The sequence below is a fragment of the Staurois parvus genome, unplaced genomic scaffold (assembly GCF_062004578.1).
Source record: "Staurois parvus isolate SC_StPar_1 unplaced genomic scaffold, SC_StPar_1.0 ptg001134l, whole genome shotgun sequence".
Classification (NCBI taxonomy): Eukaryota; Metazoa; Chordata; class Amphibia; order Anura; family Ranidae; genus Staurois; species Staurois parvus.
Genome location: NW_028318930.1, coordinates 2,116,439 through 2,133,595, shown reverse-complemented (window position 1 = coordinate 2,133,595; position 17,157 = coordinate 2,116,439). Strand labels below are relative to the sequence as shown.

General features: G+C 41.4%; 1 protein-coding gene across 1 annotated transcript in view; it reads right to left on the bottom strand.

Moving 5' to 3' along the window:
• Positions 1-13,826, bottom strand: part of MYBPH (myosin binding protein H) — a 128,223-nt gene extending 114,397 nt beyond the window's left edge. Inside the window, exon 1 of the mRNA XM_089659182.1 lies at positions 13,482-13,826. Coding sequence (XP_089515308.1) covers positions 13,482-13,782 — 301 coding nt within the window. The 5' untranslated portion in view covers positions 13,783-13,826. The remainder of the gene's footprint in view (positions 1-13,481) is intronic.
• Between the last annotated feature and the right edge of the window lie 3,331 nt (positions 13,827-17,157).

Here is a 17,157-nt window from a genome sequence, read left to right as displayed (position 1 = left end):
ATGTGGGGGATGAATTACTATGGGGGATGAATTACTATGGGGAATGAATTACTATGGGGGAAGAATTACTATATGGGGGATGAATTACTATGGGGGAAGAATTACTATATGGGGGATGAATTACTATATGGGGGATGAATTACTATGGGGGATGAATTACTATGGGGGGTGAATTACTATGTGGGGGATGAATTACTATGGGGGATGAATTACTATATGGGGGATGAATTACTATATGGGGGATGAATTACTATATGGGGGATGAATTACTATGGGGGATGAATTACTATATGGGGGATGAATTACTATGGGGGAAGAATTACTATATGGGGGATGAATTACTATATGGGGGATGAATTACTATGGGGGAAGAATTACTATATGGGGGATGAATTACTATATGGGGGATGAATTACTATGGGGGATGAATTACTATGGGGGATGAATTACTATGTGGGGGATGAATTACTATGGGGGATGAATTACTATATGGGGGATGAATTACTATATGGGGGATGAATTACTATGGGGGATGAATTACTATATGGGGGATGAATTACTATGGGGGATGTATTACTATATGGGGGATGTATTTTCAGTTTTAAAAATGTGGCTGTCAAAATAAATTTCAATCGTGGTTTTGGCGAGATTTGGCTCAGTTGAAAAAAAAGGTTGCCCACCACTGACCTAAGGCTATGATTGTGATTATGAAGATACACTGTGGCCCTGATTAACCCTTTGCTTACTGGGCCCTTAAACCCCCTTCATGACCAGAGTGCTTTTTGCAATATATGCAGTGTCGGATTTGTTATAAATGTTGCAATGGTTTTGCGGCTCCCAGTCTTTTTTTTCCCTTCGGAAACGGGTCCAAGTGGCTCTTTATGTCTTAAAGGTTGCAGACCCCTGACCTAGCCACACAGATGCAACACCTCCCGAGCTAAACCATATCAGAAGTCAATCCCACATGGTCTATACTGTTGACCTGTACTGCCCTAGAGGTCAAATCTCCCACTAACAAGCCCAAACACCCAGTTATATGCCTCATGTTTAAATTGTGAACTTCATTCCCTAATAAAATATTACAGCTGCATGACTTTCACTCCTACCTGAGACAATTACAATCTCCTGGAACTCTAAGGGATAGCAAACTTTAATCAATGGAAAGCTTGATGCATCACTAGACTCACTCAATTATATTTTTAGGCTCTTCCCCGAAAGATCTCAGAATAGAATTCTCACTTGACTCTACCCTGAAAGATCTCAGAATAGAATTCTCACTTCCTCATCATGTATTCTTTCAACATCTTCAGCTAAAGAATACTCTACACAATTCAGATCCACCCCTCTAAAATTTATGACAGCTCCCCTGTTGAACTTGGTGACCCAAGCCACTTCTACAACAGTTCTTATTCCCATTATCTATGCATTCCTTTTCCCTGCAATGCACGACTCTAAAAAGGACCTTTCATGCTAACAGTAATGGGAGAGAAACCTAGGTGAACTACCAGAGGAACAGTGGACATATATACTGGAAGCCCTCCCTAGGGTATCCCTCAATTTTCTTACAAAGAACATACCATTCCCCACAGATTGTTTCAGTATGGCCACAGAGAAGACACGTCTTATTCATATGCTTTAGAGAGGATCAAAACTTTTCGGATATAGGTTGGATGCATGTAAAAATATGGATTTTATACTACTTTTTTGTTAGATTCCAAACTGTGTTTGCCTGGCTTGAAGGAAGGAAGAATGAATCCTACCCACCAGATATCTATACATAGGACTATATTTTTGGCCTGCAAACCTATTGAGCTGAAGTGCACTGCTGTTGCTCCACCAAGCCATACAGCATGGATCAATTGTTCCTGATATTTTAGAGAGAACTTGACATTTACACACATTTGTTTAACCATTCCAAAAAATGGAAAAAGGAAGTTGAGCACAAATTCCCTGGATGTCACTAAGATAGGAAGTCTACCAAATGGGGAAACCAGAAGAAATGAAAAAAAACAAACAGATATTCTAACACATTCTATCCATAACTTAAAAAGAAACCTTGACTGGAGACAGACTTTAAAAATACCTCTGGCAATATAAAGACAGCACACTCTCAACTGTGGCTATACAACACATGGCCAGCATACTGTCAATCATTGCACACTGGTAATGGTGTTAATATGTCATTAACATATTCACTATTCTGCCAATAGATGGAGAACAGATACGTAACATACTGGCAACCATGGCAATACATAGGCAACAATTTGGCAGCTCTGACAATACAAGAAGAGCAAGTAGTCTCCACTCTATTGGCAAAAACAGGAAAATGTGATAATACATGGCCACAACCAGTAACTTGTGACAATACATGAGCAATGTTTGGAAAATTGTTCCAATTTGCATGTAACAAATGGGCATTAGCAGCAATACATAAGTATGTATTGTGTAATGTACTGCATAATGAATCTGAAAAATACATTCTATTTTATTTTTTTCAATGAGCGGGTACCTTTTATTTTAGAGGCATCCTCTCATACTTCCTTAGTCCTTGCCTATACATAGAGGATGTCCATTTGGCTCACCTGCTGCCTCCTGAGATCACATCACCTGTCCCATGAGTTTGCAGGACCAGTCTTCCTATGCTGCTGTGTCACATGCATGTGCACTGGAGAGCTGGCTAGGAGACATCAGGAAGTCACAACCAACTTTCAAATCCAAAATGGGGGAAGGGGGAATTAAAGATCCGCAGCTCAGAGAAGCGTCAGTTGTACGGAAGACAGCATTGGACTCCATGGTCCAGTGAGTATCTGTTCCCTAGAAGTCAGCAGCTCCAATATTTGTAGCTTCTGAGTTTTTTTTCAATTTCTCAGTGAAATTCCTCTTTAAAATACTTATATAGAAATAAAAGCATTCAAGATATTATTTGAATGGGCAGCACAGTGGCTAAATGGTTCGCACTTCCACCTGGCAGTACTAGAGTCATTGATTCGAATCCCAAACACGGCACTACCTGTCTGGAGTTTGCATGTTCTCCCTGTGCCTGCGTAGGTTTCCTTCGGGTATTCTGGCTTCCTCCTACATTCCAAAGACATGCTGGTAGGTGAATTGGATTCTGTTTAACCACCTGCACTGCTCCCGTCTGGCCGTTTATATACATGGGCCGGACGGGAGCAGTGCAGGGGTGGGTGGCCATTTATAAGGGTCCTCCTGCCTAGGAACATGTGGCACCGCAATCCGGTGCCCACTGTGTTTGGAGGACACAGCGGAACACCGATCGCTGAAAACAAAGGTCCCAATCATGTGATTACTGATTGGCCAATCAGTGATCACATGAATAGTAGTAAGCAAGATGTCACTTCTGACATCATTGCTTACTACGTGTGAAATCTGTGAATGATCACAGAGATCACATGGTACAAGGCTATTCACGACAGCCTTGTACCATGTGACAAGCTGTGACCAATCACAGCTCTCACAGTATTTCTCAATGGCTGCAAGAATGCAGCCAGAGAGAATGAGAAATTATTGCTTTTACAGCCTTTATGGGTGTAAAGCAATCAGTGTACAAAAAAAAATTCTTCTTCACCCCCCACAAGTAGTAGTAGTGCTAGGGTGACATAAATAATATTATTAAAAAATTAAACAAAAATGTAAAAAACTAATTTTTTAAATTATCATTTTTGGTTATTAACTAATTTTGGTTATTTTTTTTCATGAAGAAAGATTATTCATTGGAATAATTTTATTAAAAAAAGCACTTTTTTTCAAAATGTTTGGAATTTTTCATTTATATAGCAAAACAATTAAATTCCCAGTGGTGAATAAATACCACTAAAATAAAGTTTTATCTGTCTCAAAAAAATGCTAAAAAATTCATATGGATACAGTGTTGCATGACCGCGCAATTGCCATTCAAAGTGTGATAGCACTGAAAGCTGAAAATTGGTCTGGACAGGAAGGGGGAGAAAGTGTCCAGACTTGAAGTGGTTAAATTGTCCCTAGTATGTGTATGTATGTATGTAAGTTAGGGACCTTAGACTGTACACCCCTTGAGGGATAGGGACTGATGTGAATGTACAATATATATGTAAAGCACTGCGTAAATTGACAGCGCTATATAAGTACCTGTAATAAATAAATATAAAATATAACAAACCAGCTAAAAATCACAAGTCAAGAGACATAAAACAAAAATAAAAAAATGCTTTTAAAGGTAAAGAATAAAAATCTTTTAAACACTTTTTTGTGCACTTCGGCCTCATGTTAGGTGTGGTGCTATGCTTGCTGCATCTTCAGTGCACTTTTATTAAAATGCATTTTATGTAGAGATCAGTGGTAGCACGCCTAAAATGCCCCTAAAATGTAACACATCTAAAACACACTGCATAGGACATCCATGATAAAATGATATTACGGGACAGTTTTACATTTAGTGAAGTTGTTTTTACAGCCCCCCCCCCCCCCCATGCTCTCAGTATACCCAGCAGATATTTTATTAGCCCTGCTTCATAAATCCTCACTTCAGTCTTTTAATCAGTGCCCTTATTATCAGTGCAGATGTCTGATTTGAAGGTACTGCCGATAACCGGAAAATGTTTTTACATAGTGGGCAGCTGTGATTGGACACAGCTGATCACATGACAAAAAGGGTGCTGCGATTAGCCTTGTAAGATGTCATGTGATCAGCTGTGTCCAAAGGACACAGCGATCACGGACAGCGCCAAGTGCACACCTCTGGGGGTATGCGTTCTGGGAGGACATCATATGACACCATATGGAATGCTGTAATTGCACGAATTGTATTTTTTTTTAATAGTGGTCCTTTAATTCAGCAACAGTGTTTTGTTATGTAGTCATGTCTGCTTCCCATGCATGTCAACAATTGCCACAGAATTACAAAATGTTTTTCCAAATGTATCACTTTGCTTCAGGTTACCCTTAAAGTATCTAAACCTAAAAATCAAACATTTACTCTATTGCAGCTTACCAGTCTTTAAAGGATAAATGTACCTTTTAGAGCATTTTACACCTGTATTTAGTGTGTAACATGTTCTAGTTTACACCTCCTCCCCCTCTGCACCCCCCTGAATGTGCCAGCAGGCAGGGTTTTTATCCCCTCATCCTCATCCTTTTGAAAATGGTGTGTCTGTGAAGGACTCTGCCCACACAGCCTCATCCTTCATTCACAAGAATCTGTGAATGAAGAAACAAAAAGTTAAGAATGACTTAAATGAACTGAGAGTGAACTAATCAGCACGCTCGTAGTTCATTCAGTAGGCAGTGTGTACAGGAGCCTGACTTTGCACCCACGATAAGCTGATCCTTTGCAGGCTTCTGTTATTAAAACAATAAATAAATAAATAAAAGCACTTTTTGTTTGCCTGCAAAAACATGTGCATTTACTATTTTTTTAAATTAAAGGTGAACTTTGCCTTTAAATGTGGTGACTGTATTAATTTTCTTTTTTTGTGCTTTTTTTTCTCCTTTCTTTGCATATTTGTTATGGTTTTTTCTCCTTTCTTTGCATATTTGTTATGGTGTTTTCTCCTTTCTTTGCATATTTGTTATGGTTTTTTCTCCTTTCTTTGCATATTTGTTATGGTTTTTTCTCCTTTCTTTGCATATTTGTTATGTTTTTTTCTCCTTTCTTTGCAATTTCAGTTGCATGCACAGACAAAACAAATGCATCTGACCCTTAGAGCCCACTTACACTTAGTCAAATGTTTCTCACAACTGCATGAATGAATTTTTTGATGACTCACATTATGTGGGATGGGCCCAAATATTTTTAATAAGCCCTCAACTCTAAAACACCTAAATGCTCCCTATTATGATATGCTATTGAGTGTACTCAATATGGCAGCCTCACCATCTGCCTAACAGCAGATAAAAATGTCTAAAAAAAAAAAGCACCTAAAAGACAACGCAAGGGTTTCTTATTGCATGCATTGCATTGTTCTGGACATCAGGTGCGTTTGTTATTTTACTATACAGTTCCATGCCCTACAGTATGTATGATACAACAAACTAAAAATCAAACTAGTAATATGTCACAGGTTAGCAGCTTCATTTCTGTCAAAGTTGGTAAATGACTGACATCAGAAGGTTGGCACTCATGTTCACCATTAAGTTCTTCCCGACTGCCCTATAGCATACCTACTGCTACAGGGTGGCAGGGCTGCACAAAATCACACATATATATATATATATATATATATATATATATATATATATATATATATGTGTGTGTGTGTGTGACTTTGTGTCCCCAGATAGGGGGTGCACGAGCCCTACCTGCGCCACCATTGGCAGCTTCAGCTGGCTCCCAGCCAAAGATTCCTCGCCGGTACCCGGCGATAGCCGAGGAACACTGACGGGAGAGAGGTTTGTATGTAAACAATACAGATCTCTCCCCTGTCAGCACCAGCCTGCTGCTTTGTATTGCTCTGCAGAGCAATACAAATCAGCGTGCTTACACAGTAAAACACACACACAGTAAAACAGCACACAGCCAGGGGCGAACTGACCATTTAGCCACTCGGGCACTGCCCGAGGGCGCGGGGTCAGTAGCGGCCCCCATGAGATGCCCCTGGTACCTTTCATAGGCTTTTTTTGGGTGTGGTTTGAGTGTGGGCAAGGACATGATTTCCTATTGCCCGGGGGCCCCATGAGTTGTCAGTCCTCCCCTGCACACAGCCCACAGTTAACCCTTTGATCGCCCCTCATGTTAACCCCTTCCTGCCCAGTGTCATTAGTACAGTGTCAATGCTTTTTGTTAGCATTGATCACTGTATTGGTGTCACTGGGGATGTCAGTGACAGTTTCCAAGTTCCTCACAGTGTCACAGTGTCAGAATGCCCGCCGTAGTCCCGCAGTCCTGGTATAAGTCACTGATCACCCACCATTACTAGTATAAAATTATTTTTTTTAAATTCCAGTATATATACCACCATTTGTAAACACTGTATCTTTCACTTAAACCAATTATTATACACATATTAGGATTTTTTTTTTTAGCAAAGACATGTAGCAGAATATATTTTGGCCAAAATTTATGATGAAATTTTTTTTTTTTTTTTTTTTTTTACTGGATATGTTTTATAGCAAAAAAATTGAAAATATTGTTTTTATTCTTTTTTTGTTTATAGCAAAAAACATAACAAAACACAGAGGCGATCAAATACCACCGAAAGAAATCTCCATTTGTGGGAAAAAAAAGGACAAAAATTGAATTTGGGTGCAGCGTTGCATGACCACACAATTGTCAGTTAAACCCCTCATGCCTAAGGGTAAAACAAATATAAATGCCTAAGCACAATTTTGCAAAGTTGACATGTGTTAGTAAAACCGTCCATATCATCACAACTAATCACAAATTGGACTTTCATTTGGTGGTAAATGGTAAAGGATATCTCCTTTTTTTTATTATCAAAGGAAAACTGGTCCAAAATAGTAAAAAAAAACATTTTTTTTATTTAGGTGTGAGTTTCTTGTTACTACCATAACCTACCACCAAAGAACAACCCAAAATAAATTCTCCAGCTCTTGTCAATCGCAGCGATACCATATATGTGTATGCTATTTGTTGTTTGTACCCGTAGTACAGCCCAGAAACAATAGTGTGCATTTTGTTTTTGTCTTTTTTTTAACCTAAAACACACTGACACTGACATTGACACTAACTAACACTGACACCATTTTTTTTAAATCCTGACCTTTGACCTTGACCTTTGACCATGACCTTGACCCAAACACTAACCCTGGCATTGAACTAGATCAAACCTTGATCTAGGTATTTTTTACTTTATTTTTTAATATTTATTTATTTATCTTTTTTTTTTTTTACAAACATTTTTTTTTCTCTCTATGCCAGGAGTTAGAGAGATACAATCTATCTCTCTTCTCCATTCATAGAGAGAGAAAACAACAAGGGGGTAGGCTGTACAGTGACTGATCACTGTGATAGCCAATCAGAGGCTATCACAGCGATCATGTGACCCAGAATCGGGAGTCCAGGGTCCCGATCGTTAGAACGGACCCGGGGCTCTCGGTGACACCGAGGTCTTTGTGCGGTGCGCTCACAGCACAAAGACAGGTACACAAATATGTGGCCCCACGGAGAAAAGCCCAGTTCCTTGAGGCCGCATATTTGTGTTACGTCGGCATCAAGGGGTTAAAGTAACGCAGCGATGTATTGCAAAAAAATAGCCTGGTCAGGAAGGGGGGGGGGGTAAATCCTCTGGAGGGCAAGCGGATAAAGTAGAGTTCCAGACTAAACCTAACTAGTCCTAAAAATGCTTCCTCCCTCCTCCTAACACCTATGCTGACCAACCTGTGTAAGAAAGATGTCTGGTCTGGTCATGCGATTTGACTGCCCTGTAAATACCTGGAGGGTAAGTGGTTAATGTTTGATATGCTTTTTTGAACCTGTTCTCTTTATATTCCCTTTATTATATAAATTATCACTATTCATGAAAATATGGGTATCAGGAGCCTCATTATTTCTATTAGTAATCCCAGTGAATTTATTACATTTGAACCTTTGCAGATTCTAGTATGTTGAATCAACGCTGGCTTTTATATTACAAAAATGTAAAAGATTTCCCTTAACACACATGTAAACCGTACAAACACTCGATAAACCCTTGCGTGTAAAGCGGTTTTCTTTCCTGAAAAATGAGCACTGATTCCATGTCAAGGTCAGCCCCACCTGTCACTTCACATGCCAAGGCAGATACCAAGAACACATGCTGCATGGCCACACACAAGGCAATGACAAGCTATGGTCTGGCTTCAAAGACAAATGGAAACTACTGTAACTACTATGCAATTATTCAGTAATTTGCTTTATTCCGGGCTGTCTTTGTCCCCGATAGCCTGCTGCAATGTAACAGATTAGCTGATAGAGGTTACTGTACTTTGCACTTTATCAGGGCTCTTAGCACAGTATTAAGGGCTCATGTACATGGGGCGTTTGGAAAACTCTTCTGAATGATGGAAACTGCTGGAAAACGTAGATTAAAAACTGTCAGTTTAGCCGCGTTTTCATACCACTTTTATGCGCGTTTGCATTTAGAAGCTTTTTTAAAAGATAACCTCAGGAGACCCTCCCAAATGCCCAGAATGCACTGAAAAATAATTAACAATTTCAAGTAATTAATTAACTGCTGCTGCCAGACTCATCCACCTTACATCCGTTCTGTATCTGCCACCCCTCTCTGCCAATCCCTCCACTGGCTTCCAATTGCTCAACGGATAAAATTCAAAACGCTAACACTGATGTATAAAGCCGTTCATAACACTGCCCCTAATTACATCACCGACTTTGTCTCTAAATATCACCCAAACTGTACTCTCTGCTCCTCGCAAGACCTCCTACTCTCTAGCTCCCTTGTCTCCTCATCCAATGCTTATCTCCAGGATTTCTCAAGGGCTTCACCCATCCTCTGGAACTCCCTACCCCAAACTATCAGGCTATCGCCTACTCTGCTCACCTTTAGGCTCACTCTGAAAACCCATCTCTTTAGGGAACCCTACCCCACCCCTAGCTATCACTCCTCCTACCACTCCATCCCCTACAGCTAATTACCTCTTGTACCACTATCCCCTCCCTCCTTGATTGTAAGCTCCAAGGAGCAGGGCCCTCTAATCCCTCTTGTATTGAACTGTATTGTTACTGTACTGTCTCTCTCCATAATGTAAAGTGCTGAGCAAACTGTTGGCGCTATATAAGTCCTGTATAATAATAATAATAATTAACTATTTCAGACATTTTGAGAGAAATAGAGAGAGCAGAAGCAGAGAGAGCAGTATGTGTTGAGATGACCTGTCTTTTCTGGTTGTATTCACTATGGATCCCATCATGAGCATAATGCAGCACGTTCTACCATTTTTTCCTTCACGCAAAACCTGGAACTGACTGCGCTGGTGTTCTGGGTCCTTTTGAATACATGGAAAATGCTTTGCATGCATTTCTGATGATGAAAAAGGCTCTGGACAGCATCTGGATATGGAACAGTTAAAAAACGTTTTTAAACGCAAACGCTTATAAACGCGGTTAACCATGTTTACAAGCATTTGGCATTTGAAACGCCAGTAAAATCTACTCCTGAATGCAAGTTTGGTGCATTAAAAAAAATGACTGTAAACTCAACTGTTTGTAAACAACTGTAAACAACATAGTGTACATGGACAGATAGGAAAACAAAGGAGAGTTCAGGGGCTGCTGAGAAAAACGCAAAAAAGCTCCTAAACTTCAGTTTAGTAGCTGCAGTGTGCATGAGCCCTAATAAATAACTAGATGTACTCCAGTTAAAGGGATTGTGTCACATGGGTGGCAACGTGGGAATTCAACGTACTTTTTAAATGAATGTGGACACTGCTGAGTAGCCAGCAGTGACAAGTCAACAGTTTCGGTAGCTTTAATAAAATTGCCTTTCCGCAAAGCTGCATAAAAAGAGTATGGGCTCATCAGTTGATCTCTTTGAGCCTGGGTTCACATATATGCAGTGCGGTATATCGCATGTAATTCGCACAGGAACCGCACCGCATTCCTGTGCAAATCACATGTGAATTCTGTGTGGTGCGATTGGAGCCATACATTTTGATGATGAAAAAATGCTCTGGTTTATGGTGACGCTCCTCAAACGCCTGGCAGGTGTTTGCAGGGCGTTTGTGAGGCGTTAATACCATTAACTTCATTATAGGCATTTGTGGAGCAGTTTTAAAGCTTGGAAAACGCCTATAAAATGCCTCAAAACCGCACAAAGGGCATTTGGGGAGCGTTAAAAAACGCTCCCTGATTGCCTGTCTAACGCCTGTCAAATGCTATAGAGGCGTTTGGGAAGAAGTCAAGTGTGAACAAGCCCTTTGAAGCATATTTTAAGCTCAATGTTTCAAGACAGGAAAGAAAAATCCCTTCTGGTCTGCGTTTTTGATCAGAGCTTTCTGGTAGAAAAATGCTAAACTCTCCTAAACTCACCTACACTGTCTGCAAAAACACTCTATATCAGCGTTTTTTTCTGCCAAGGGAACTGGTGTGCATGGAGCCTTAGGGCCAGTTCACACTACATGCGTTTCAGTTGCTTTATTTCTGCATCTAAAACGCACAGAAAGTAGGCTATATGGTTGTCAGGGTCAGCTCATGTCAGTGCTTGCAGTTCCAGTGCATTCTGGATGTAGAAAAAAAAAGTAGAACAGGCTGTATTTTTCCTGCACATAACTGTACTGGAACGCAGTGAAACGCAACAAAAATGCACTGGAACACACTGGAATGTACCAAAACACACCAAAAATACACCGGAGTGCATATTTCCCTATTTAAATTGAAGAAAAAGAGAGGGGGAAAAATTAACTGGAAGAAATCAAAAACACACCAGAACGCGTCAAAAATGCATCAAAAATGCACTGGAACGTGTTAAAAACGTGTCAAAAATACGCATGCAGAAACGCATTCTGAAAGCATCTGGACTGCATTTCTATTGTGTGAACCCAGCCTCAATGTCATACTTCACACCAGTGCTTTGCAGTTCCAGTGCGATTCAGATGCAGATAAAAAAGTAGAACAGGCTGCATTTATCCTGCACAGAACTGTACTGGAATGCAGTAACACACATCAAAAACGCACTGGAACACACTGGAATGCACCAAAATGCACCAAAAATGCAATGGAAAGCACATGTCCCTATTTAAATTGAAGAAAAAGAGAGGGGGAAAATTAACTGGAATGCATAAAAATGCACTGGAATGTGTCAAAAATGCATAAAAAAATGCACCTGAACACGCCAAAAACATGCATGCAGAAACGCATCTGGAATGCGTTTCTATAGTGTGAACTGGTCCTCAATGTCATAGTTCACACCAGCGCTTACAGTTCCAGTTGCAAAAAAGAAAAGTAGAACACGCTGCATTTTTTCTGTACGGAACTGTACTAGAAAGCAGTAAAACGCATCACAAACGCACTGGAATGCACTGGAACGCAACAAAAGTGCACTGGAATGCACATATCCTAATTTAAAGTGAAGAAAAAGGGGAAAAAGTGAACTGGAATGCATTAAAAAACGCACTGGAACATGTAAAAAATGCATCAAAAACACGCATGCAAAAACACATCCAGAACACATCTGGACTGCGTTTCTATAGTGTGAACCCAGCCTCAATGTCATAGTTCATACCAGTGCTTGCAGTTCCAGTGCGTTCTGGATGCATAAAAAAGGTAGAATAGGCTGCAATTTTACTGCACAGAACTGTACTGAAATACAGTAAAACGCAACAAAAATGCACCGGAACACACTGGAATGCACCAAAACGCACCAAAAATGCACTGGAACACACATGTCCCTATTTAAATAGAAGACAAAGAGAGGGGGAAAAATTAACTGGAATGCATAAAAAATGTAGTGGAACACATTAAAAACACATAAAAAATGCACATCAAAACGTGTAAAAAACGCGCAACCAGAAACTATTCTGGACTGCATTTCTATAGTGTGAACCGACCCTCAATGTCAAAGTTCACCCCAGTGCTTGTCAGTTGGTGGAATTTGCCCCTAGGGTCAGAGAAGGGCAAGCAAAGGGCCACATCTGGCCCCCGAGCCTCGGTTTGGAAACCACTGCTCTAGGGAAATTTCCCCTGGAAAGTTCCCTTGCATAGTGAGCAGCCTATTTAAATCAATCTCTCTCTCTCACAGAATCAGAACCTTTACTAAGGCTGGATTCACACTTGAGCGTAGCGTCTTTAAGCATCTTTCCTGCGTTTCTTTGCACGTTGTGTTGCGCAATTTTGAGCAGCCTATTTAAATCAATCTCTCTCTCTCCCTTGCAATGTATTGAAACCAGAGCATTAAAATAGTTTATAATATATTTGCTTTTCTACTTTTTTCCCCCAAAACACACGCACGCATGCACGCGTGCACACACGTACACAGACACTGTATGTGTGTCTTTTGGTTAAAAAAAGTAGAAGAGAAAATATATATGATATACTATTTTAATTATACGGTTTCAATACATTCCACGTTTTTATTTCCCCAGATATCATTCATACATGACACCACTACAGCTTGATAATTACATTGTTATCATTTTGTATATTAAACAATATATTGCCCATCACAGTATAACTGACTTCTTAGTTTGCGGTCCCCCTTCTCACATATAATCAGGATGAGGGTCATTGGTTGTCATGGAGGCGGTGGGGCTGGCGGATTAGTAAAAGGTTTTTTTTTGGGGGGGGGGGGTTCATCTATATGTGTGTAAAGTTTTAACATTTGTCATTGTTGCTATCATTTTTGTTGTATATTGTTATATGGAAAAGGCCGTCCTGCGCAAGTCTTGTTCAATTGAATTCCTCTCTTTTCCTTCGGTTTTTTTCTTCTTTAGTGAGTTGTAAGAAAAAAATTCAAATATATCTAGAAACTGTGTTTGTTTCTAATAAAAATGATCTGATTAAAAAAACCAATATATAACGGTAAGTCACCTACCGTCTTTCGGCTGAGGTGGTTCTGGCGCTTTTTCCTCTATGGGTTTAGCCTCGGGTTCTGGTGCAGGGGCTTCAGGAGCTGGCGCAGGGGTCTCAGCAGCTGGCGCAGGGGCCTCGGGAGCTGGAGCAGCAACTTCTGGTGCAGGGGCTTCCGGAGCTGGAGCTGGAGTCTCAGGAACTGGGGGGGGTTCAGGAGCTGGGGGTTTAGATTCCACAACTGGTTCAGCAGGCTTTGGTGGTTCAGGTGCCTTAGCTGCTGCAGCTTTAGCTGGGGATTTTTTAATAGGAACCTTTCCTGGCATGGCTGCACCTCTTTCCCTGCTCTTTACTTCACTATGGCAGTAAAATTGTACTGTCGTTCTGATTTATATAGCCTCCTGTCAGGCATTATACCATCTGTTTTTTAGGAACTGCCTCTGTATATTTAAAGCATTGGGGCACTCAGCTTCTTAGGACAAAAATAACCGTACTCTAAACCTGACAAGTTTTGAAAGAGTGTGGACAGCTCTTACCTCTCTGCTACTGTGCGGATGTCTGACACGAGTGCCTGTATATTTTGTTCTGCCCTAATAATTATTCCTGTTGTAAGAGTGGCTTCTTTAGATGTACAGAAATATTTCTGAATGTGATATGTACAGTATGTCCCCATATAGATACATATAGGAGAGTTAATCAAATATTACTTAGAGGTCACAATGTTTGTGCTGAAGACTGAGCTGGACTGACTGGATCAGTCTCTGGTCGTAGGTGGGTGGTTGTGTAGGTGGGTAGGGAGCAGGGGCGGACTGACAACTCATGGGGCCCCCGGGCAATAGGGGATCATGGGTGTCCTTGCCCAAACTCAAAAAAGCCTATGAAAAAGGTACCAGGGGCATCTCATGGGGCCCCCTATTGACCCTGGGTCCTCAAATGGTCAGTTTGCCCCTGGTAGGGAGCTGTCCCTCCAGTCAGTTGTATACAATGGTGGATATTGGCAGTAAACTCTCTTAGGGTTTGGGCTGCTGCCTTTCTGGTATGGCCTTGAGGACGTTTCCACACGAATACATGGAATAATAGAAAAGAAGGAGCGAATGTCCAAAAGAATGTCCAAAGGAATGCACTTTTGATGGTAGATTAAGAAGCATTTATTGGACACAGCTGATCATGTGGTAAAGGGCCACTGTGATTGGCCTTTTACCTCATCACATGATCAGCTGTATCCGTCACAGAGATCGCCGGGTGCATGCTACCTGGGGCCCGCGGGAGGACGCCTTCTAGGAGGACGTCATATGATGCCCTCCCAGAACTGGACAACCGTGCTGTTGCCATCATTCGGCTATAGCGCGGTTAGCAATTGGTTAGGAGGCATTTAATGAGAGTAACGACAAGTACATCAGGCCAACGCGTTTCAGAAGAAAAGACTCTCCCTTCTTCAGGGCTGTTGCTGCACACTATTAAATGCGGAAAATTCTCACGTCGGTTATATATTTTCAAGGTTTCGGAGGAAAAAATGGGAGACTGAACAAATGATTGCTACCCCTGGAATGACAGCAGTCACTAATTTTTTTCCTCTGAAACCTGGAAAATATATAACCGACATGGGAATTTTTCCCATTTAATAGAGTGCAGCAACAGCCCTGAAGAAGGGAGAGTCTTTTCTCCTGAAATGTGTTGGCTTGATATACTTGTCATTACTCTCAATAAATGCCTCTTAACCACTTGCTAACCGCGCTATAGCCGAATGATGGCTACAGCGCGGTTGACCAGTTCTGGGAGGGCGTCATATGACGTCCCCCCAGAACGTGTCCTCCCATGCACCCCTGGCGATCTCCGTGATCACTGTGTCCTATAGACACAGCTGATCACGTGATGAGGTAAAAGACCAATTACAGTGACCTTTTACCATGTGATCAGCTGTGTCCAGTGACAATGAGTAAATACAGTTGCCAGTTATTGGCAGCACTTTCCTCACGCTGTTACAGTGTGAGGAAAGCACTGCCAATAACTGGCAGCTGTCACAGAGCAGATCAGCAATGATCAGCAGGGCCTCCCACCAGTGTCCAGCAGTGCCTCCCACCAGTACCCAACAGTGCCACCCAGCAGTTGCACCCATCAGTGCCCAGCAGTGCCACCCAGTAGTGCCCAGAAATGCCACCAGTCAGTGCCATCAATCAGTGCCACCAGTCAGTGCTGTCAGTCAGTGAAGTCAGTCAGTGCCGCCCGTCAGTGCCCATCAGTGTTGCCTATCAGTGCCCATCATTGCTGCATATCAGTGCAGCATTATCAGTGCCTCCTCATCCATGGCCACCAGTGCTGCCTCATCAGTGCCACTTCATCAGTACAGCCTATCAGTGCCCATCAGTGCTTAAAGAAAAGGAAGGCGCCTCTAAGTGTAGTATTGACAATTTATGAATTGCACTTACAAGATAAAAGTGTTAAAAGGGTCATTGTATAATATCTGTAGTTCCTGGTAGGACATGCAGTCGTCCAGCAGCAGAGCGGTCCGTGAGAGGCAGGAAGTAAGAGCAGGGATAACTCTGGCACCTCTATCCCATAGCCACAGAGGTTGGTCTCTATCAAGAGTATATTTGTCCATCAGTGCTGGCTATCCATGCCACCTCATCAGTGCCCATCAGTGCTGCCTATCCCTGCCACCTCATCAGTGCCCATCAGTGCTGCCTATCCATGCCACCTCATCAGTGCCCATCAGTGCTGCCTATCCATGCCACCTCATCAGTGCCCATCAGTGCTGCCTATCAGTGCCCATCAGTGCTGCCTATCATCAGTGCCCATCAGTGCAGCCTTATCAAGCACATCAGTGAAGGAGAAAAATTACCTGTTTGCAAAATGTTATAACAGAAACAAAGAAAAACTTTTTTTTAAATATTTTGCTCTTTTTGTTAAAAAAAATAAAACCCCCAGTGGCGATTAAATACCACCAAAAGAAAGCTCTATTTGTGTGAAAAAAATAATAATTTCATATGGGTACAATGTTGCATGGACGCACAATTGTCGATCAAAGTGCAACAGCACTGAAAGCTGATTGGCCTGGGCAGGAAGGGGATAAACGTTCCTGGTAGGCAAGTGGGTAATCTACCATCAAAAGTACATTATTGTTGACATGATTCACTCCTTCTGTTCTATTACTACAAGTATCAGAGGTCAGAATGGTGTTCTTAAAGTGTATAGCCATATCATACATAAATCTAACAAGAATTACAAATCATATGGCAGGTAAAACAGTAAACATAAATGTATCTCATCTGCTTATTTTAAAAGTTTATTCTGAGATCGACTTTCATGTTTTATGTTTTTTGTGCTGTCAGTGTCCTGTTTGGGAGATTTCCCTACATTTCCTTCCCTGGAGACATAACAGGAAATGAGAGACAACCTCTCCAAGGTGGGGGGGGAGGGAATTCACAACTAATAAGTTGTCACTGGAACAGATGTCCCCATTTCAAGATTGTCCCTCTCTTCTCATCACTTTCTGCCATTTACAGATTTAAGATAAATACCGAGGGCGAACCTCCCCAGCAGGGGCATGGATAGCAATAGTAGCCTGACAGGGATTCCAATGTTTCCTTTAACTCTTAAAAAGTTAGATTTGGCTGTAGAAGCACTTAGGGCTCGTTCACACTTGACTGTTTTTCGAACTCTTGCCAAACGCCCCTATAGCGTGTGACAAGCGTTGGTCCAGC